This window comes from Micromys minutus, assembly GCF_963924665.1.
Source record: "Micromys minutus genome assembly, chromosome: 1".
Lineage (NCBI taxonomy): Eukaryota > Metazoa > Chordata > Mammalia > Rodentia > Muridae > Micromys > Micromys minutus.
In genome coordinates, this window is record NC_137969.1 from 179,272,302 (window position 1) to 179,296,252 (window position 23,951).

At 47.1% G+C, this 23,951-nt stretch overlaps 1 protein-coding gene across 4 annotated transcripts in view; it reads left to right on the forward strand.

The window, feature by feature from the left end:
* Nucleotides 1-23,951, forward strand: part of ATXN7L1 (ataxin 7 like 1) — a gene marked incomplete at both ends in the record, with an annotated part of 213,476 nt that overhangs the window by 149,551 nt on the left and 39,974 nt on the right. For 2 of the 4 annotated variants that reach the window (XM_080940379.1, XM_080940378.1), the window contains 2 exons: nt 7,525-7,552; nt 19,102-19,324. In XM_080940379.1, coding sequence (XP_080796505.1) covers nt 19,119-19,324 — 206 coding nt within the window. Of the gene's footprint in view, nt 1-7,524; nt 7,553-19,101; nt 19,325-23,951 lie in introns of those variants that run through there. The other 2 variants (XM_080940377.1, XM_080940376.1) reach the window with 1 other exon arrangement.

The window sequence follows — 23,951 nt, forward strand, 5'->3', positions numbered from 1 at the left end:
TGTTAGAGACAGAGCTACTCTGTGTAGCCCTGGCCTTCCAGGAACTCAATCTATAGAGCAGGCTGGCCTCTAACTCAGAGATCCACCTACCTCTGCCTCTCAAGTTCTGGAATTAAAGGTATGTGCCACCACCACCCAGCATTAACATTTAAGTCTGTTTAACATGTCAGTTCTCAACACTCCTCCCTCAGTCCTGGAGAGACAGGTCTGGTCACATCAGTAGGTAGGAACACTGGGGTTCAGGCTCCAGCATTGAGTGTCTGAGTTCCTTTTATTCACTTCAGCTGCATAGTATATGCATTGATGGCCACTTGAAGGTTGGGTGGGGAACTAGAAAAACCACCTCCTCAGTATGTGTCCTGTAGTGATAAACACACATTTGATGGCATGATGCCAACTATATTAGCTCTTCAGAGAAGAGTTCTCATGAGGTTCCTGTATCAGTGTCTCACAGAGGATCCTTACCAGAAAGGTGGGTCAATGACGTACCTTCCCTGACTGGACCCTGGTACAACCACACTTGGAGAGAATGCTGTTCATAGGTCATGGTTACTGGGACGTGCCTGGGACCTGTCTCAGAAGAGTGGAACGGGGCAGGCTTCTCAAGTTTGCAGGCGGTGGATGGATTCATCGATGGCTTAGGGCCCATAAATATCTCTATGGCCTGGAACAGTGGACTGAGCCCAGAAAGGTGACAGTTTTGAAGGGTACCCATGGGTTGATACAACCTGAGAACAGTGTGATGTAAGGCTGAACAGTGGAGTTGTTAGGAAGCAAACCGCCTGGACTGATCTTCTTCTACTGTGTTTATAGAGAATGATGCACAAATGAACCTCAGCAGAGCTCACTAGAGCAGGCTTTCTTCCTAGCTCCACTTGGTGAGAGATGCTGGGAACCAGGGAGAATGTAGGACAGGGCAGGGGTGCAAATGGAGTTTTCTTGAGTAACTGTAAAAAGGTGGCTGGGAGTGTTTACCCCAGAGGAAGAGGTACCAGTAGAGCAAAGGTTCATGGTGACCCTGCGGATGAGAGTGGAACGGATGTGTGGCTATCTCAGAGGATCTGGGAAGGGCAGCTGCCCGTGAGTTGGCCAGTGCTGCCCACTTTCAGCATACGGTGGTCATTGCCTTCTAGGTTGGCACCTGTAGGTGCCCTCATGAAGCCAGGCCCGCAGGCATGCCGGAAGGGAGACAGCAATGTTGAGAGACGAGTCTTCTTACGTGTTTAGATCTCACAGTCCTAATTTCAAGCTGTATGCATGGGTCTTAGATAGCAGTGAGTACTTGACTGGAAATGGCAGCTGTGTCAGGGATACAAGAGCCACAGAGGGTAGGCTTGGCTCGGGGTCCCATTTGCCAGTTTTCAGTAATAGTGGTGTTATTTGGATCCGACTTTATTTTATAAAGCAAAAACATTACAATCAAAGCATCCCCAGATATAATAAAGTACAGTAACCACCTGTCATTGGTACTGAACAAAAGGGGACCCTGTTGAAGAGCAGAGAGGCAGGAAGGGTGCATCTTGTTGCTGAAGACAAAGTAATACTTTTCCATGGACCCAAAATGTCAGTGTTTGGGAGTTGCTGTCTTAGAATACCTGTTTGCTGTCTCCTGCTGACCATCTTAATTGCCTTAACTTAGAAATTATCCGTTTAAGCGACTCCAAGCTGGGTTTTGAAGGTAACTCTCTCGGTTACCGTGAGACAGATTGTTCTGTTTACGGCTTGCCCTGGTCTTCATCTTCTTAGGGATTTCACCATTATTGTTGCTAAGGTGAAGTGCGCAAGACATAAAATTAACATTCTAAGCTGAATAACTCACTGGCATTTAATGCAATCATGTTGTGTGGCCAGCTCTATCTAGTTTCAACATGTTTCTTTACTTGGCGATAAGACTTCTTACCTACTAGGCAGTTGTTCCTCCTTCCTGCTCCCCGAAGCACCTGACAGGTACCAATCAGCATCTCTAAGGAGCTGCCTCCTCTGGGTGTCCCCTACAGATGGAAGCATACAGTGAATTTGGCCTGGTGTGCTAGACTTCTTTCATTTCACACCGTGCTTTGAGGTTCATCTGGCATACATCATATGTCATTCTTTTTTGTGATGAAATAGTACCTCATCATATGTTTAAACTATAGGGTTTGTTTATTCATTCTTCCATGGGGGGGGGGTGTTCTGCTTTTGACTATTTTTTAATTTTTAGGTTTTAAAATTTTTATCTCACATGTATGTTTTGTCTGTATGCATGTCAAGACACCATGTGTGTACCTGGTGCCAGCAGAAGCCAACAGAGGGCATTTGGATCCCCTGGAATTGGAGTTATACATGTTTATGAACCACTAGGAGGGTGCTGATAACTGAACCCAGGTCCTCTGCAAGAACAAGTACCTTTAACTGAGCCAAAGGGCTTGTTCTTGAGCTATCTCACCAAAGAATTTATCTTGGGGCCAAGTGTTTGTTTTCAATGTTTGCTTTTTGAGACAGAGTCTTATTATATAGTCCTGGCTGTCCTGATAATCACTATGTAGAAGGCTAGCCTTGAACTCATAGAGATTAACCTTCATCTTCATCTTGAGTGTGGGGATCAAAGGTGTGTGCCACCAAGCCTGGTCCCTGTTTTACACACACACAAACACACACACACACACACACAGAGAGAGAGAGAGAGAGAGAGAGAGAGAGAGACAGAGACAGAGACAGACAGAGAGACACCTGGGAGCAGATATTTTCCCGTCATATGCTAATTTTATTTAATGTTTTAAAGGAAAAAATTTAATTGCAATGACATACGCTTAATATAAACGTTACCATCTTAAGTAGTTTTCTGTTTGTTTGAGTCAGGGTCTTACTACGTGGCCCTAGCTGACCTGAAACTCACAGTACAGAACATGTTTGCCTTGAATTTGAACTCAGAGGTCTGCTAGCTTCTGCCTCCCACGTGTTGGGATTAAAGGCTCCTGGCTCGTCTTAACTAGTTTTAATATGTAGCTCAGAGGCATTTGGTACTGTCATAGTGGTTACCGTCATTGCAACTGCTATCTCCAGAAATCCTGGCTTTGCAGAACAGACACCGTAGCTGTACTGGCTGGTTCTGTTAACTTGACACAAGCTGGAGTTATCACAGAGAATGGAGCCTCCCTTGAGGAAATGCCTCCATGAGATCCAGCTGTGAGGCATTTTCTCAACTAGTGATCAAGGGGGAGGGCCCAGCCCATTGTGGGTGGAGCCATCCCTGGGCTGGTAGACCTGGGTTCTGTAAGAAAGCAGGCTGAGCAGGGGAAGCAAGCCAGTAAGTAACATCCCTCCATGGCCTCTGCATCAGCTCGTTTCCTGACCTGCTTGGGTTCCAGTCCTGACTTCCTTTGGTGATGAACAACAATGTGGAAGTGTAAGCTGAATAAACCCTTTCCTCCCCAACTTGCTTCTTGGTCACGATATTTTTGTATGGGAATAGAAGCCCTAAGACAGTAGCCATTAATAAAACAAAAACAGGTCTCTTCTTCCCCCAACTCCTTGCAGTTATCATTCCTCTGTATGCCTGAATTTGACTGTGCAGCTACTCCATGTCAATGGAATTCCAGTGTATGGCTTCTTGTGGTTGGTCAATTTCACTTCCTATGCTGTCTTCAGGACTCATCCATAGGATAAAGTGTTAGAATTCCCTTCCTTTTTAAGGCAGAATACCACAAAGAGATGGTCGGAGGTTTGTTTTGTTTTAATAGTGCATTTGTTTGTTTGTTTGTTTAGTGTGTGTGTGTGTGTGTGTGTGTGTGTCTTTTGCTTGTGTGGAGGTCAGACGACTACTTGTAGAAATTGTTTCTCTTATCTCACGGTGTGGGTGAGTCCTGCAGATTGAATGCAGGTAGAAGGTCTTGATAGCCAGTGACATTATCAGATGAGACATCTTAACCAGATATCTTACCTGACACTTAGTGTTGTCAACCTGACAAAATCCTGCATTGCATGTGAAGTGGGTTTCAACCAGACGTTGTCTAGAGAAGACCTTTCTAAGATCTCTTCTGAAAGTGGCCATCTTGATTTTGTTAAGGTGGGAAGACTAGCCCGCTGTGAGTAGTATAGTCTGGGATCCTGAACTGTGTGAGCACAGAGAAAGCCAGCTGGTCTGTGAGCATGTGTACCTTCGCTGCTCTTTGTTCCTGCTTATGGGTGTGATATGGCTGGCTTCTTGAAGCTCCTACTAATGTGGCTTGCCTGCTGTGATGGAGTGTAGCCTTAAACTGTCAGCTAGAAGAAGCCTCTCCTCCCCATCGATTACTTTTGCCTGGATATTTTATCACAGCATCAGGAAGCTTTCTCATTCTCGTGTGCGCGCGTGTGCGCACGCGCGCGCACACACACACACACACACACACACACACACACACCATGCACATAGATATATACATATGCCATGTTTTGCATTCAACTGCGAATACTCTTATGTCTGTCTATGAGTATACATAATACATCTTATGGCTCTTGAGAATGATGCTACTTTACGACACGCAAACAGGTATTTATAGCCATAAATGGAACTGCTGAATCATATTGTGATTCTATTTTAATATTTTGAGAAACTCTATACTGGTTTTCATTGCAGCTGTACCTGTTTACATTCCGAACAGCAGCACACAGCAGCTCCATTTTCTCCTCGTCCTCACCAGCGCCTGTCCCGTTCCTCCTTTTTAATAGCCGCTCTAGTGTGCTGGAAGTGCTACCTCCTCCTAGGCTTGATTTGCATTTCTCTAATGGCTAATGAGGTGGAGCATCCCTGCATATGGTCTACTTAGCCATTTGTTTATCTGCTCTGCAGAAGTGTCCTTGGCAGGGCTTTGAATAGGGCTGCCCCTTCCTGTTTTTGTGTTTAGAGTTACACTTCCAAGCCTGCTGTTCCCCAGAAGCTACAACCGTGTAAATGCTACAGCTTTGTTATGCTAAGCCACCTGTCTGCTGAGAACTTAGGCCACCTACTTCTTCTGTGGGCATTTGGGGTGAGAAGAACTGGCCAGAGAGGCAAGAGCCAGAGTTCCAGAAGAGCTGGAGTGTACCCAAAAAGCTGGCCAAGGGAAGCATCCCCCTCTGACCTCCAGGTCCTCCTGGAACTCACAGCAGATACCAGGAGAGCTATTTCTGTTTGACTCTGGCTCCCAGGCTGCATTGCAACATTCAGCGGACATCTTGGTCATCTCCTAGGTGGGGGAATGTGCTCAAGGAGCCTTTGACCAGCTGGCCTAAAGTCCAGAGGACAAAGCTTGCAGCCTAACACCTGGGAACAGACTATCCCCAGCCGGAGTTGCAAATGATCCAGAAAGGAGATCAGGCTAGTGGTCAGCTCACACCCAGTTCCATTCCAAGAACAAGAGCAGCAGTCAGAGACCAGGTCAGCTCTCTGCAGTCAGAAACAGATTAATTCAGGGAAGATGTTCTCTAAGTAATTCTCCCTCAGAGACTCCCAGCTCGGGCTCTCTGACATTAGCCAACTGCCCCGGTGCCATAAGCTGCTCTCTGCAGGGACTGTCCGGGATGAGGGACGGTGTGTGAAATGATCTCACCTCCTCTTGGCCTGAGATCCTCTAGAAGACTTTTGCCTTTCAGAGACTTGCTTTCAATATTCCTTACTAAGAGTCAGACGCTGCTCACTTGGAAGTGATTAAAGTTCGTCAGGAATTAGTTGAGTTTTATAGATACGTTGGGTGAGACCCAAAAGAGATCCCTATGAGGAAAAGGAGGTCTCAGATGTCAGGCCCCAAAGAAACGCAGCAGAGGCTTGCTCAGTACCCAGGTTCTTTCCAGCACTTGTCACCCGGTCTCTCCCCCAAACCTCTCCAGCCCAGAGGTTGGCCTTCCCTTCCTCCCCCCAGGCTTCTTTTCCTCTATAACCCAGCCACTTAGGCCACATTCTGTTGGTTTTTGGCTTCAGTTTTGACCTCTTCCTCGACCTCCTGTCTGTAGTTCCTCTCTTGGTTCACTTGCCCTCTCATCCCACACCCCACCGCCCTGGCTAGGCCCAGGCTTCACAGTCTGGACTCCTCCAGATGGCCTCTGGCTATTCTCTCCCTCGTACCGACAATAAAACCCTTCTCCATTATACCCAGGAGCGGCCATGTCTCCTCACGTCTCCATCTTTCCATTGATCAAATACACTGGTTTATTGTTTGTTTGTCCTATACTGGGGGTCACCCAGGACCTGGGCAGCTGCTCTACTACTAAGCTGGGCTCCCATTTCCAGTTTTGTTTTGTTGTGATGGAGACAGTCTCACTGTGTAAGTTTGGCTGTCCTGGAACTTGCTACATAGATAAGGCTGGTCTTCAGTTCCTAGGAGATGCCTCTGCCTCTGCCTCCTGAGTGCTGCTGAGGTGAAAGGCATGAGCCAAACCCAGCTTCTCCAACATTTGATTTTATCTTATCTTTCCTTCGATTTAGTTTTGTGTTTCTGTTCATTATAGTGAAATTCACATGAAAGAATATTGACCCTGTGACCGTGTGATCGTGTTGAGAGGTCAGTTAGAACTCAGTAGTGAGGCTTTATATTAGGCCCAAGTCTAACCCGAAACGCTAAAGCAAACTATACCTGAGTGACACGGGTCCATTCGTATCTCTCCCAAGGATACCCTATACCCACTGCCCACCCTCATACTTTCACAGCCGCCACTTACCGACTGCTCTTCTGCATTCTGTCTCTTGAGATTTGCCTGTTCTGGGTATTTCATCGATATTGAGTCATGTGACCCGTCACCCTGTGAAGCATTGTCTCTGTAAGGGCTGACCCCTCTCCCAATGCTGTCTGTCCTTTACCACAGTCAGGGAATTTTCTAAGTATCCAGAGTGAGAGCCGTAAATGCTGGCCTCATCTATATCTGACCATCTAGGATTGGATACAGGAAGATCCGTCATTCAAGGTCACCCTCAGCTACACAGAAACTTCAGAGCCAGCCTGGGTTATATGAGACACTGGATGGGGGGGGGGGGGGAACAACAACAAAACAGCCAAAAAGTCAGGAATGAATGAGAACTCTGTTGAAATTAATAGTGAAATTGTCCTTTGGGGGTTTTCCAGTTATGACGGCTTTTATTCTCATCAATGCATATGGCACAATAGGCGCTGTCCTTTAGGTTGGGTATTCCCTGTGGGGAAGGAGAGCAAAAAGTCCGGAGGCATCTGCAAGCCACCCAGGACCCAAGCAGGTTGGACAGCAGCTCTCAGAGCTGGCTGCTTTCCTAGGGACTGCAGGGGAAAAAAAAAAAAAAAAAACCCTGCCATTTAAACTTAAGAGTTCTTCTGAGCCTCAGAGAAGCGGCTTCTTACATCTCATGAGTGAGATTCAGGGAAACCCTCATTCATCTGCCAAATTCAGGACGCACCCCAGGCTGCTCTGGCCTTGTCTTGCTGCCTTTCCTCAATCTCATCTGGGCGTGCTCTCTTAAAGGGGAAGTGAAGCATTATGACTGGCCGGGGCCCACAGCCAGGAAATGTCTACTAGAAGAGGGCCGTTGCCCAGTATGTCGTTGGCTCAGCCTCTTTATCCAAACGGCCAGGCTGCCTCTCCAGGAAGTGTAAGTGTGAGAGCAGGGTACGGTGGCCTGCCACCCAGGCTGGTGTGGGGCTGGACGCAGGTCACAGAAGAAAGTCTGGCAGGCAAAGCTGGCAGCCTGCGATGCATGCAGTCGGAGAGATGAACTTCTGTGCAGCCCCGAGCTCCTGGTCTGTGGGCAGAAGCTGGAGCAGAGACAGGGCTGAGGCAGCCAGCCGATGGGGGACAGCAGCTGCCTCAGAAAGAGGTCAGGAGTAGGAGGCTAGGGACTGATCTATTTTGGACAGTCCTTCTGGAGGCTCCGGCCTCGGGTCTGGAGAGGAAAGGAATGGAAATTTTTATAGCATACCTTTGAGGGCACTGGGAAGCCAGCTAGCCTACCCCATAGTCTTTGCTACCCCCTACTGTGCAGTGCTCACCTGCAGCTCAATGGTCATCTCATGCCTTTTATACACTGGGGGGTTGTTTCTCTCTGTTGTTTCCATATGCTGTCTCGGTTAAGAAATGTTTGGGGTCTTTTCAAATGGTGCACGTGACTTGAAACGCACGGCTGTGTTCCTGTTGACATATGGTCCTCGGTCCAGTGTGTACACCCAGTGAGCTTCAGATATACCATGTGGCGGTTCCTCCTCTGCCTCCCTGTTCGTTAAGATTGGTACCCTTGGTGGCTTGCTTTCAAACCAGAATTTTGTTTCCTGCATGCTCACAGAGCAGGGAAAGGGATGGTTCGAATATTTGAAGGCATCCTGTTTCTCACAAATATGCTGCAGGGTGAGTGGTTGATGAAGGGAGACAGGCCTCTGCTGTATCTCCTAAGCTTCTTTCTGCCCCAGGTGTGTGTTTGTCTGGTAGCGAGGGCTGGTCCTAAATAAAGTAACAAAACTGTCGTTTTTAGCAAAACTACTCAGGCTTTTCTCTCTGAGAGAACGGGGAGAGAGGAAGGAGCAGAGAGGGGAAGGAAAAACGTGCGTCTCTGTACGCATCTGTTGACAGGCATAACCACACCCTACTTCAAGACAACTTCCTGTTTGCCACTGCTAACTGCCACTCCAAGGAGAACAGACGTGGTTCCGTTAGTGCTGCTGGGGCACCATGACAACCTGTTGGGTGAGTGGCTCTGAGTGACACTAGGAACTCAGCACTGAGTAGAGACTTTGTACCTTTTCTCCGAGGAGACCAGGGCCCTGTGCTGTCCAAGTTGGAGGAAATAAAGCAGAGGTCTCCTGTCTTTTTAAACCTGTGTCCTCAAACAGTGTGCTCCCAGGATTCATGGGAATGGAAAAATTTCAAGTCAAGGGTAGGGAGAAGGCTGCATATCATCTACTTAGGAAAGCTACTACCTGTGACATATATATCTATATCTATATATCTATATATCTATATATATATAGATATATACCTTTTCATATAAGAAACTGTATTAAAATTTCCAACATTATTTAGCAATGAATGTGGTTGAGGGCTCACTGGGGCAGGACCTGTGCTAAATGCCAGAGATAAACAAGGCTCTGTTTCCAAGGTGTGCCCATGTATAAGATAGGGAAACCAGCAGTTACAACATGTAATTGTACTGAGAAAAGGGCTCGGTGTGCCAGAAGCTTCCTGCTGAGATATGATCTCTGATATGGGTGACGTCTCCCTCATATATGTAGAGAACTGGGGTTCATGAGGTTAAATTATTAGCCCAAGTCACAGGGCTAATGAGTGACAAATCTGGGATTTGAGCCCAGTTCTTTCTGATTCCAGAGACCAGTGTTTGGTCCCTATTTCTCTTAACTCTCAGTACAATCTGGAGACCCTGGCCTTTCTATTACAAGACTGAAGACGCCCCTGGTATAAATCCGCACAGAGGCCTGGGAACTTCTCTGCCTCCTACCTCTGGGATCCGTCTCTGTGAGCTCTGAGCAGGTCATGAGGCAGACAGGAGCCTCAGTGTGTATAGCCCAAGACCCTGGGAAAAGCAGCTGATGGTACCATCAGACAGCCAGGGACACCCAATTCAGCCTTCAGTTATTTTCAAAATTAGGAATGCCAGCCAGTCATAGACTTCAAAGATACCCAGGATTGTGTCTCCCACTTGTGGCGTCTGGCTTCACCTGTCCCTTCTGTGTGCCTTGGTTGAGGAAAAGTTCAACTTGCGTAGTTAAGGTGAGCTCAGTGGTTCATCCAAAAGCAGGGAGCTACCAAAGCCATGGCGACTCTTGTCCAGCTCGCAGTGAGTATCCAGTGCTTGTAGGACAGGGAGGTGCCTGTGGAGAAAGCTGATACAGAACGAGTGGACCCCTTGGCCACCTGCCACCGCCTGGTTGAGATATGGGAACAGGTAAGGCAACAAAAGGCCTTGTTCTTGTTTTGTTTGTTTGAATGCTGGTGTTTTGCGATAGACTTACTATGTGACTTAGTCTGGTCTCCAACTTTAAGTCCCCCTGCCTCAGTCCCCAAGGGCTGGAATTACAGGTGCGTAGCAACACACCTGACAAGTAGCACTTTGGGGAGGATAGAGGGTCTGGCTGCGTGTAGACGTCAGCAAACCAGAAAAGGCACCTGCTCTCAGAAGCGCAGGTCTGTCCTTTAGCCTCCGTGAGAAGAAATGTGATGGCCATCCTGAAGTCTGGAAAGTTCTATCTCTAGAGTATCTCTCAGAAATTCTCTGGTTATGAGGACGGCAGTGTCTATGGTTTAACTGTGGTACAGTGATCACATCCTGGGGCCACAGGGGAATCATCTCGGGATGCTTTCAGTGACGTCAGATGCCATTCAATTCTCTGTCTCTCCCTATTCCCACATGCGCACTGTTTTCTCAGCCCTGTTCCTTCTGTTTAAGGAGGTTACAGCACTTGGGCTGGTTTTGATTTTCTTTTCTTTTTTAAAATCCTTTCCCACACTGTATTACTTAAACAAAACGAGAACCTACTTCCCAGTTCATCCTGTGTCCTTCTTATGCCCTCTCATCCTCACACTAATTATTAAGTAGTGATCAATGCTTATGAAGTCTTTGCGATACATTCCATTTCTTGTAGATTGGCTATTTCATTTCACTTACATGTTTTCTCAGATTCAGCTAGGCCTCTTACTGGCCATTTTCAATTGTTTTCTTTTCATCATCATCATCATCATCATCATCATCATCATCATCATCATCATCATCATCATCATAATCACCACTGTAAACAATACTACTGGAATGTCTTTGAACTATCTATCCTCCACTTTGAGACTATTTCCTTGAGGTCACCTTTTTAAGCTAACAGTGCTGGTTTACCAGATTAAAGGCTGTAAATAAATATATATTTTTTACTTCCTGTTCTTATCACTGCGGTAGACTCCAGAAAAAAAATCATAATTCCTCAAAAGTACTCCCAGCAAGCATACACAGGCTTATTTCTCATGAGTTTCCACTTTAGCCAGCTGATGGTCTGGTAAGAGCATCCCAGAGGGCTGAGGAAATTGTTTGAGGCCCCGGAAAATCCCTGGGACTCCCCAGATCCTACCCAGCAGTGGCTGGTGCCAGAAGCATGTGCCTCTGTATGAAAACCAAACGGAAGAGCAGGTGGGAGGAAGAATGCTTCTCAGAGTAAAGAAAAGGAAGAGCCTTTGCTATCGAACTACACACAGGAACTCTGGGGCGGCTCTGAGAGGAGGAAATGCATTCTCCAGACCCGCTGGAGAAGTTGCCTTTCTAAAGGGTGGAGGGAAGGGAATATCCCAGGCAAACAGCATGGGGCAAGAAACACCAGCTTTGGGACCAGACAGACAAGCCTGGGATCCTCCTTCCAGCTACTGAGGCCAGCACAGGCCTGGTCTTTATTCACAACTGTGCTAAACTTCTATTAGGTCTCTTGCTAAGAAGCTAGCAGTTCTGTGACTGTTGGAGATCTGCAGAGTGGGCAATAGCTCACATACTGCCTGACACAGAGTGAGAAGATGCTCAAGAAATGGAGCCTTTTCTCTCCATTGAGTGAATGGTGTGCAATGACCAGATGTCTGAGAAAATTCCAGAAGCCTAAGGATGCTGGAAAATGACCTGACAGAATTGGACTGAATTGAGTGGTCTAAGCCACTCATCCTGCTGGAGTCTGTGTTAAACAACTTAGTGCTGAGGTAGCTTGTGGTAGCTGGCAGTGTGTAGGAGGGGTAAAAAAGGTCTGATAAAGTCCTATTTCTTTAAGGAACAACCTCACCCCCCGCCCCAAGTCATCTGATCCTAACATTTGGTGGGGGTGGAGGTTAGAGGAGAAGGAATTGAGAAAGACTTTCCCTGACTATGCTGGAATTCCCTTTGTAGACCAGGCTGGCCTGGAACTCAGACACGCCTTGAAGGCATTCTGCCCCCCATACCTGCCACCATGCCAGATTAACCAGGGACTCTCATAACCATCCCTGGAACCATGCTTGTCAAGGCTCTGCTTGCTACTGCTGTCTGTTTTCCACTCTTTGAGTCCCCCGTGCCTTCCTTTCGTCTTCACTGAGATAGGTAGATGCAATATTCTCCCTCCGGTTATACTGGTGCCGTGTTTAATGCTTCACGTTGACTAAATGGACTTCACCTGAACTCAAGCCGTGGCCGCTTCTGTACTACTCATAATAGTGCATTTCTGTGAGCTCAAACTCTACCATACACTTGACTTGCCTCAGAGCATTTAACTCTTAGAGTTTAGAAGTTCTTCTTCTAATACTTCTATTCTACAGAAATCTGAGAGACACAGAGATTCTGCGGGTTGCCGAAGGTCATGGAGCCAGAAAACATCAGATCTAGAGATAGGCATGGTTCTCAAATTCAGTCCTTCCTCTGTTTCCACTGCTGCTAGCCCCGGCAATACCGGCCTCACAACTGCCTTGGTGAGCATGGCTTCCTAGCCAGGGTCCCTGCTCTGTCTGACTCTCCTTAGATTCCAGTTTTCTCTTTAGAAACAGTCTATGTAGTGTGTGGTGATGTGCATGTCACAGCACTCATACTAGATCAGAGGACAACCCGCAGGAATCAGCTCTCTCTTTGCACCGTGTAGGTCCTAGAGATCAAACTTGGTTTAGTGCGCATCCTTACCAATCTATCCAGTTTCCTCTTGGATGGAGTTCCCTTTGGAACTTATGAGAAATATCCTCACCTGAGTGGCCAAAGAAGATAGAATCCAGTAGTGAGATGGGCTTATAGGTATTGGCCCTCTCAGTGCCTGCCCCTGATGGCTGCAGCTGAGGGAGGCTGTGCTGTCACATGAGTGAGCCAGATTTTGGCTCCTGCCCATATATGTTCACATAGCCATGGGAGGCCACACCGTGTCTGTGGTGTCCCAGGCTCATTAGGACAAGGTTAGTTCCTTAAAAGTAATATTGGCAAATTCTCAACAACTTCTTTCTGAAAGCAGTATTAGGAACAGCACTAGATGCCTGCAGCTAACTCAGCCATTCCTGAGACAGCTTTGTGGAGGATTAAATGCGGGACATCGGTGCTATGAGCATAAAAATATCCCCTGGACAGTAATAGCGTGGGGGGGGGGAATTCTGAGTTTGACTGAAGTGGAGAGAACTAGAAATATAGTAGGATGCTCATTCCTCTGTTGGTGGCTGCAAGCCCCCAGCCTGCTGGTCCATAGGATTGCCCCCAGAGTAGTACTTGGATATTCAAGGAATATATGTGATGGTGTTGGTATTGGTGGTGGTGGTGGTGCTGCTGCTGCTGGTGGTGTTGTTGTCATTGTTGTTGTTGGTGGTGGTGGTGCTGCTGCTGCTGCTGGTGGTGTTGTTGTCATTGTTGTTGTTGTTGGTGGTGGTGGTGGTGCTGCTGCTGCTGGTGTTGTTGTTGTCATTGTTGTTGTTGGTAGTGGTGGTGGTGGTGGTGCTGCTGCTGCTGGTGTTATTGTTGTTGTCATTGTTAGTGGTGGTGGTGGTGCTGGTGGTGCTGCTGCTGCTGGTGTTGTTGTTGTCGTCATTGTTGTTGTTGTTGTTGTTGGTGGTGGTGGTGCTGCTGCTGGTGTTGTTGTTGTTGTCATTGTTAATGGTGGTGGTGGTGCTGGTGGTGCTGGTGTTGTTGTTGTTGTTGTCATTGTTAGTGGTGGTGGTGGTGCTGGTGCTGGTGTTGTTGTTGTCATTGTTGGTGGTGGTGCTGGTGGTGGTGGTGCTGCTGCTGGTGGTGTTGTTGTTGTCATTGTTAGTGGTGGTGCTGCTGGTGGTGCTGGTGTTGTTGTTGTCATTGTTAGTGGTGGTGGTGGTGCTGGTGGTGCTGGTGTTGTTGTTGTCATTGTTGGTGGTGGTGCTGGTGGTGGTGGTGATGCTAGTGGTGGTGCTGGTGCTGCTGCTGATAGTGGTGCTAAGCTGGAAGAGAGCAGCTGCTGAGGGCATGATTTAAACTTCCTGGGGAATAAAATGTGAAAAAGTGAAAGGGCTCATTTAGGCTTTCCTTTTTTTGGTCCTGGGACTTCCAGCTCCAGGATAGAAGTTTCCAGCTGATGTTCTCCCTCCCTCTAGGGGATTTATCTTCCCTGCTGAAATGTTTAGAGTGAGAGGCATCCCTACTCCACAGTCACCTCTTTCCAGTCTTCTTTGTCTATGGCAGTTTTCAAGATCAAAACTGAAGAGATCCAAATTAAGACATGGGCTCGAAGGAACACTAAATGTAATGTAGTCATCAGCAAGAGAAAGGCCCCTCGGGAAAGGAGCCCATTCCTGGGAGAACACAGAGAACTAGACTTGCAGATGAAAGGCATTTAGAAAAGCAAAGGAGACTTGAGTTCTGATGTGCTGGTGTGGAAAGGGTCAGTGGGGATGCAGTACAAGGGTGGCATTAGTAATTGGAATGGTGGAGACAGCAGAAGACCCAGGTAGCATTATTGGGAGCTTTTTACACAGTGGTACCTTCCAGGCCCTTTTCCTCCCACATCATGCCAAGCAAGCACTGTCTCTGAGTAACATCTGTATCACCCCGGGGTTTTATTGTTGTTATTTTGTTTTAAATTGTTAAAATTATGCATCTTGTTTTATGTATTTTGCCTGCATGTATGTATGTGTATCACATGCATACTTGGTGCTATTGGAGGTCAGAATAGGGCATTAGATTTCCTGGAATCTACAGATGGTTGTGAACCACCATGTGGGTGCTGAGACTCAAACCTGGGTCTTCTGTGAAAACAGTAAGTGCTCTTAACTGCTGAGCCATCTCTATACAGCACCCCCTTAAAGACTGGAGTCTCACTATGTAATCCTGGTTGGCCTGGAACTCTACATGTAGACCAGGTCTGCTACCACCTTTGCTTTGTAGCACCAGGATAAACGTTTGTATCGTCACACTGACCTACCCATGTTTTTAAATAAAAATTAATTAAATTCTTTTGAAAAAGTAAAAGACTCAGGCCCTAAACATATCCCCAGATCAGTGTGCATTGTCTGGCTTTGCGACTTCATGTCTAATTACTTTTCTATTGTGATAAGACCAAGGCAACTTAAAAAGTTTAATTTGGGACTACAGTTTCATTGTGCTAGAGTCCATGATGGCAGAGCAAGACAGCTGAAAGTTTACATATTGATCTACAAGAATAAGGGGGTGTGGAGGGAGAGAATGGGAATAGTTTGAGATTTAAAAAAAAAAAAAACCTGGAATTCCACCTGCAGTGATATACCTTCTCCAAAAAGGCTCTTTCTATCTTTCTAATCCTCCCCAAACAGTTTCACCAACTAGGACCAAGCATTCAAATACAGGAGTCAGTGGGAGACATTCTTACTCAAACCACCACACCTTGGGCAACTCACTGTCTTTGTGAGCCTCAGATTCCTTAGCTATAGAATGGAAATACTGATAGGTCAGTTACGGATTTGTATAAGTAAGTGCTGTATAAAGTAAATTTATGTAGTAGAATTCTGGGCCTGCAGATACTTCTTAATATACAACTGATAATTAGCATAGTAAATAAAAGAAATTCATAATTGGCCAAAGGAGAGAAGTGTTGAGACCATTTCCAGATTGTCTGTGAAGGTTGTTATTAATGGGTTGGGTATTTGAGTCTGTGTGGGTGCTCTCATAGTGGAGTTCTGGTTTCTCTTAAGCAGGTGAATACTAGGCACTTTGAACGTTTTTGCTTATGGTCTGGAAATGAGTGTGTAGCAGGAAATTGTAAACTGATGCAGGCTTACACACTGGGAATGTTGTATCACCTCAAGGAAAGGTCCCAAGTCACTGTAAGTGCTAGTTTTTAGATTGCCAAACAGGAAGAGAGTAGCTAAATATTCCGCAATATGTTAATGACTGAGCTTGGCAGCATGTGGGAATTAGATATGCATGCTCACATAAAACAATGTTAGTTGAAGAATAGCCTAAAATATCAGCTGATTACAGTTTTATTAATACAGCTGTGTACATTCACAAAGCCTGAGAAATTCCAGGGGAAAGGATCCTTCTCTCTAATGTTGCTTAAATCTGGAAAACATTTCCATAGTGAATGAGAAATCCAGTGTTCTGTCATGTTTCTCTGAGCACAGCAAGAAGAACTAGAATCAGGAGAGAGGTCTACCGGAGGCAGGCACTTGACCCAAATGAGTCGGAAGCTTTGCCCACCGATGGTTACTGTATAGCAGTTGTTTTTTGTGGGCAGCATTCACCCTGCTGTCTCTGATCACCATCCTTCACCCAAAGGCATATCTGTATAAGACTATGATTGATGCCAATAAGGGTCTTCCTGTTAACTGAGCTCCTTCTGCTGTGCCTGGGGCAGCAGTTCCACACATTTTCAAAAGTGTACTTGCAGATCACTAGGGCAGTGAAGCCCTGATGGTGACCTCTGGTCCTGCCATCCTAAATGCCTATGTAGCTTTTCTCACCTGCCCCAGTAGGGGTTGCACTTGCTCCTACAGCTCAGGAGACCGAGGCGCTGACCCCTCCTTGGGTTACCTTAAAAGGGTGATTTTTTTTTCCCTTTTGCCAATTTACTTCCATATAAAATTACACATTTAACAAATCACAGAACTTGATCTTCAGATCTCTTCTATGCAACTTGTTCTTTCAACTGGATGTTTAAGAAGGATGTACGGGGGCTGGAGGTGCAACTTGGTAGGCAGAATGCTTGCCTGGCAGATACACAGGCCTGGGTTTAATCCCCGGGATCACATAAATTAGGTGTTGTGGCTCAGGCCTATAATTTCAGCGCTTGGGAGGTTGAGGTTGGAAGATCAGAAGTTCAGGGTTACCGCAGCTACTTAGAAAACTAGACCAGCCTGGTACCCAAGAGACCCTACCACAAGAAGCCAAAAAGTGAGATGGGAGGGTTGCTTATGAAGAAAAAAATAAAGCAAAACTTAAAACAAGAAAAATCATAGATTTGATGTGCATATGAGTTTAACAGTATAGCATGTAGGCTAAGATTATGACAACAATTTATGAAGTCAGTGATTTCAGAACTACCATTCTCCCCCCTCCCGTTGTATTTTAACGGCAGTTTCTTGTCATTGCTTCATTTTTATTAATTTTCAAGATTATATAAAGTATTAACAGGTATCATACAGCATTTTCATGTATGTGTGGCTTTAAGTGCTGTTCCCCCATCCATTCCCTTCCCTGCTTCTTCTACAGTCTTTAACCATTAATTTAGTAAAATGAGGATTTTGTTAGTTAGTAATCAAAGGCTAACAAGTGATGTTTGTGTATATGCCCCTCCTCACCAGCTTTGATGGGTTCAGTGAATGAAGGCCAGAGAAAACCATGGAGGATCTGTGGTACAAATAAAAATCTTATTTTAGAGTCAAAACCCTGTGTCAGAAAGAAAAAAAAAAAAAAAGACAGACAGACAGACAGAAAGAAAGAAAGACAAGAAGGAAGGAAGATTGCTCAAAAAGTATTTCTGGAGGGCACAGGGCTCTAAGGAAGAGGGCTGGGTTCTGGTTCTATCTCTACTGTGGCCACAAAGCAGGTCCTCCCTGTGGGCTTTGCAGAGGAGATGGGACTGGATCTCCTGTGTTCCCTATCCTAACCTTTAGTGACTTTATGCGCTCCAATCTTGCTCACAGTACACTGCATCTCCTTCCTGAGAGGCACCTGGGCTTATGGCCAAGACCCGATTCCTCAAGCAGTTGTTAGTACTGACCTCAGCAATCACCTGGTGTCTCTGAGTTTCCAACAGCCAGTCATCTGTGGGGAGGGTGGACTTGCCTGACCACCCTCATAAAGGAGTTTTAAAGGCCATACAATTGTACAAAAAGTAAGTTCTTCCAAGGAAGAGCCTACTCGCATGGGATAGTTCAATATTCCACCTGCAGTTATTGCTGTAAATCTAGGAACTGTGAGAGAGTAGGAGCGGATCTTTGGACACATTGCATCCGTAGTCAAGGTGGAAGGTGGTCTGAGACTCCATCTAGGGACGCACTTCATTTACAGATGAAGGTGTGGAAGCCAAGAGAGAGCTCAGCACTGAGAGTGTAGCACTGAATTCACTTAAGCCTAAGGGTGTGAGGACCTAGAGCATGCTGCCTCCCAGCCCTGCGCTCTCTCGACAGCATCAAAGCAGATCTGGTTTGCAAAACCTTCAGTGATAGCTTCTGGGGATAGGGTATGCTTGTAGGGTTCACTCTGAGGCAGCAGAGAACAGTTGCCCCGCAGCAACACTCTGGAGACAGGGAATGTTAATGCTGGTCAGGTAAAACTCCCAGCAATCAGATGTACCTCAAATACTGCAGCACCCCATTCCAAACGGTCAACTTTGAGAGACCCTGATTGCTCTGAGAGATGGTAGAGAAACCCCAAACTGCCCTCAAAGGACACTCTGGCTTTTTTTTCCCCCCATGAGCTTCCTATTACAGAAGCCAGAAGTATTTCACCCAAAAGAAAAAACCTTGACAGCTCCCAGCTGGAGGGAACATGTGACCCACCATCCCTCCATTCCTTCAACTTCATGGCCACTGTCACTGCAGACTAATAGATCTGTGATCTGTAGTTCTTCCCGTCAGAACTTTTACAGCTCCACCATTTATTTCTTCAGCAAATACTAGTCAGCTAATTATTTGTAGGCACTGGAGAGCCAGAAAGCATTTAGGATTTCAGCAGCATTTGCACCCTAGTATATGCCGTGTTTTTGGACTTCTGTGAGCTTAAAGGGGCCACAGCTGTGATACATCAGCAGACTGTTCCATGCTGAGCCACTCTGGGCCTCTAAAGACTCTCAAAGGTCCTCCCACCACGTTTACCACCGACTTTATTGCTACTCCTGTGCTGGAGAATTCATGCTAAGAGTTCTGCCCTGCCCACTGCCCCAGGAGACCCGAGTTGCCGTCTGGGGATCACGTTGGTTTTGTGGTTGATCCACTGTGTCAGGTGACACCTGCTACTCCCGTGGAAGTGGTTTTGCAGAAAGACAGAATTACCTCCCTCGAGAATCCCGGGGTTAGCTTAGCATGCCATTTGATACAGAGGTCCCGACTGTAGTCATTGTAAGCTGGCATTGAAGCCAACATAAGAGCAAATTCAGAGGCGGTGGAGGTGCCAACCCTGCCAGCAGAGGCCTGCTTTGTGCTTGTGGTATGATTCATGAGTGTGTGCAAACATGGGACCCACTGGCCATAGATGCCGTGCTAAATTCTGTTCTTTCTCCCCTGTAGAGAGAAGACACAGTTCAATGTGCAGGCCTTCTCCCTCTCCAGCGTCTCCAGCCTCCAATTCCCGGACATCACTAGCACAGGCAAAGACGAAAGCCTGTCTCAGCGGCCATAACGCTGTCAGCAGCACCTCAAAGCCATTTAAAACGCCCAAAGACAATCTTCTTACCTCCAGCAGTACACAGCACACAGTCTTCTCTGCAAAGGGACCGAGGGATAAACCATGGTGAGTCCAGGTGCTGGACAGCTGACATTCTCTCTGCCTTCCCTGCTCCGGCTTTGACTCTGGGTGTCAGGTTGAGAAACCTGAGGGTACTGAGGCAGGGACCCAGAATGGTGACATGGGGCCTTAAAAGGGCTGTGTGTCTCCACAAACAATGGCTGTACATTTGAGAACCAAGCTGTGTGTGTCTAAGGGAAAGAGAACAGGGAAAGACTCATTGGTTACATGCTTGCCTATCAATTTTCTGCCCCAATGTAAAGAAGTACCTGTGTAAGCAGTCAAGGCACAGACTGTCAGTCCACAGAAGGAGGAGAGAAGGGAGGTTGGTGCCCCAGCCCTGGAATCAGTCTCCCCTTCCCCACAGGGCCTCTGTGCCCCGTGCCCCCAAGGACACTGGGTATCTATCTCATGACTAACTGTAGGTTTGCTGTAGACCAGACAAATAGGAAGGCAGTCTGAGAACAGGAGGACCTTGTCGCTGGGCCTTCTGAAGACAGAGAAGGGACAAGCGCTGGGAACTCAGACTGGAAAAGAACTCAGCATGCCAGATCAATGAAAGCACCTCAGGTGATAGCGGGAGAGGCTGGAACAGAGACGGGCTGGCTGCAAGCAGCTCTCTGTGGGCCATTGGCGTGGAGATCTAGCTGGTGTGATGCTACAGTTGTGTAGGAGAGCCCTAGTCAGAGACTGACAGTTGGTGACGTCTGATACGCTTGGATCTCCCAGACCCTTCTTCTCAATGCCCCTAGAGAGCCAAGGGCTTGCTTGCTGAGGAGTTATCCCCTGTGAACAGGTCTCTTTGCTGGGTGACCTTGGGCAAGTCTTTTGATCTTACTGTACCTCCATTTCCTGTGCTGCAAAATAGATCTAGTCATATACTGGCTCTGTTCCATGGCATGCTGTGAGGATCCAGTAGCTTCTTCGTATACATCAGTGTACAATACGCGTGTCAGAGTACACGCACAGCACATGTTTAAGGATAATTACCGTTACCATGCCTCTCCCATCTGTGCAGAGACCTCCTAGCCTAGGACTAAGACTGAGGAATTCCTCCAGCTGAAGCAGCCATCATAGAGAGATAGACGTGGTGGTGTAGACGTACGATCCCATCATTTAGGAGGCTGAGGCTAGAGGAATAGCTGGGGTTTAAGGGATACCCTAGACTGTGTAGTGAGACCCCATGTGAAAGATTAAAAAAACCTCAGATTCAGGGGAAACCCTGGAAAATGGAAAATGGTGAAATAGCTTATTCAGGCTGAGGGGTGTTGCTCGGTTGTAAAAAGCATTTGCCTAGCACAAGTGTGGTCTCCAGCACTAGAGAAGCAAATAAAGAAGAGTCTGGGAACGGCCTGCGGACAAATGTAAGGGAGGCAGAGATCCCCAAGTGCAGATATTATAAAGTGAGCTCACCTTATGAGAGGGCAACTGAGGGGTTGTGTGGTCTCAGAGCATCCCATTCTCCCAAGGAGCCACTGTCAGGGAAACTGCTGAGTGAGGTCAGTCTCCACATTCAGTAGAGTCAACCCCCTTGGCATACTAAGACCTGCATAAGCAAGGCGCCTTCAGCGAGGGGCATAAGGTGCTGTTGGAGCAACTGGCCAGATGTGTTACTGGGAGGGGCAGAGCTGCCAGCGTGAGTGGACCACAGTTGTTAGACCAGCTCCCGCAGTCCGCAGACTGCGAGTGGCCATCCTGCACACTGGCTGCAAGCCCAGCAGCTTCTTAGCCCACAAGGAGGGATGCCTCAGCAGCACCTGAAAAGTTCACTGAGAGCCACTGCAAAGCAGAAGAAACCGGTTCCCGTGTGGTGTCCTGTAGAGGGAAGAGGACCTCAGTGGTGGCAGTGAAGTAGAGGCACACGCCAGCAGGGGGCGATGGTGGGCCAGTGGACCAAGGGTTATGAGGGCTCTGCCTGGGGAACAGCGTGGAGGGGATCCAACACTGTACTTGAGGCAAGAAAACTGAATTCAAAACCAGACTCTACCATGGGCTGTCTGTGTGTCCTTGAGGCAGTCACTTAGCACCCCTTGTTCCATTTTAAGCCTGAATTTAAAATCCCAATTGCCTCAAGTTCCCTATTACCTACTAAATAAGGTAGTAGATCACTCACAACGTCACTTTATTCACTGGGCCACCTCCCGACCCCCTAAGAACGTGTATTAAATGCTGCATGTTGGGACTGGAGAGGTTGGCTCAGCAGTTAAAAAAACAAAACCAGACCACTGGTTCAGCTCCCAGCACCCACACAGCAGCTAACAACCGTCTGAAATTCCAGGACTTCGAAGCCCTCTTTCTGGCTTCTGAAGGTGCCAGGCACACTCGTGGTACACAAACATACACGCAGGCAAAACACCCACCTACATAAAGATAAAATTTACAATTTTTAAAAATTCGTGTTAGCCTTCAGAACTTTCTACATACCTAGCAAACTGAAAATGGCATCAGCCTGTGAGAAGCTGAGGAGCGGTCGAGGTGTGACCTCATCTGGTGGACCTCTTTTTGAGTCATCTGCCAGGCTTGGATGCCCTTCTTCCGTGCCTTATCCTATTCTATTATCTTTAACTTTGGCTTCCCAAGGCTATACCTTAGGGTTGTACAGATTGTGTGTGCACCGGATGAAGACTGTCAGTCCATTGTTGGGCCGCAGGCATTTGTTTTTAGCTTGCACAAGGCTCTCTGTACAGCATTAGTGGGCTCTGTGCACCCTTGGTGATTATCATAGCAGGCACATAATTGTTAGTGTAGGTACCCCTTAAACACTGAGGAAAGATAGGGGCATGTTCTAATACCAGGGGGAGAGAGCAGAGAATGCTAGTAGAGTAGGTATTAACTGGTCATCAGGATGACAGAGGGAATTTGGGGCAGCTTACAGAGGGTCTTTATGCTGCTGGCAGGACTCATTCTTCATTCAGTAGGCAATAAGGAAGTTGCAATCATGGGAGCCCTGTGACTTAGAATCACAAACCCTGCAGGCTTAGAAATGAGATCCGACATGCTAAGCGGCCGGTGCAGGGTCACACAGCAAATCCACGCAGCAATTTGAACTTGCTTTTCTTGCCTCTAATTCAATAAACACTCATGGAGACCTGAGTTCAGATCCCCATCATCCACAAAAGAAAAAAAAAACACAAAACAAAAACCAAACAAACAAACAAAAATGGGGCGAGGCCAGGGAGATGTCTCTCCTGGTGAAAGGTCTGTCACACACGCATGAAGGCCTGAGTTCCCCTTCCCAGAACTCACATAAATGTTGGATACTGCAGTGTGTGTCCAGGGACGGGGAAGGGGTGTGTAGGCCGATTCCTAAAACTCATTGGCCGACCAGTCTAGCTAAACCAATGAGCCCCCAATTCACGAAGAGGTTCCCCCCAAAGGCTAAAGTGAAGGCAATCAAGGAAGACACTCAGCATGAACCTTGAGCCCCTAAATGTACCCACCCACAAACGTGTGCACACACTCACACAAATAACATATATATCATGCGCAAATGCATACATACACGTGGAAAGAAAACAAGCAACCGCTCAGACCCCGTAGATCAGCTTCCATTGGGCTAAGTCTCTAGAGAGAGATTTAAAAAGCCTGCTTTATATGGGGTCAGCTGTGGGTCTGCAGGAAGTAGTTTTCTTTCCATGTTCATGTCTGCAATTGTGCATGATATATGTATGAGGGACAGCTACATTTTCTTTAGTTTTGGGGTGCTGGGGGCTGAGCCCAGGCCCTCATGCATGGGGTTCTCACATTCTCCCATCAAGCTGCACCACCAGCCCAGGAAATTTGAATTTCGAGCTTTGCCGAGGCTAGCCATCTGTGTACAGTGTTCTTTTATGGTCCTGATCCCCCAGTACCCCACAACTAAAGAAAATGTAGTTGTTACTCAGTACACATCATAAAGTCAAAAATCCTAAGTTAAAAACCATAGGCCAGAGATGCCTGTAGTAAGGAGCTGGACAGAAAAACAGCTCAAGATGTAGTTTTATGCTAAGTCTGTTTTGTCACAATAAAAAAAAAAATATATTTTTTTAAGCAAGTGGGAAGGATGTTGTAGAGAAAAGGCTCAGAATGAACAGAAGCATCTCCACCAGAGGAGAGGTAGGCTCTGAATCCAAGGAGGCACAAAGTCCCACTGAGTGCAGCAAATTCGGGACCACGGAAAAATGACCCAGAGAAACAAAAGAGCGGTTCTCAGCTGCAAAGTCTCCCTGTCAGGCAGCAGTATGGAGGAAGGCTGGGGGAACGTTCTGGAAGCATCGAGAAGAGTGAGGGCATGTCCACATAGTCTGAGTGAGGTGCAGTGTGAACCTGAGCTCCAGGAAGGAGTGGTGACACTTGGAGGAGGTGGCACGTGTACGGGAGAGGACTCACGGGCGAGGACCAGTATACATGGCACTGGACCATGGGGGAGGAGTTATGATGGTGGTGACATTTCACTCGGGTGGATGGCTCACCATTTCTGCCACCTCCTCCAGCAGAAGAGGGTAAGCCCCGTCAGAGTCTGTGTTTGAAGGGGTCTGAGAAATACCTGCAAGGAAGTGGGTGGTGGGCACTGAATGTTTAGACCTTGGGAGAGGTCGGGCTGGAACAGGAGTCTGAGAGTCGCCCACATAGACAGGACATTGACATGTGGCTA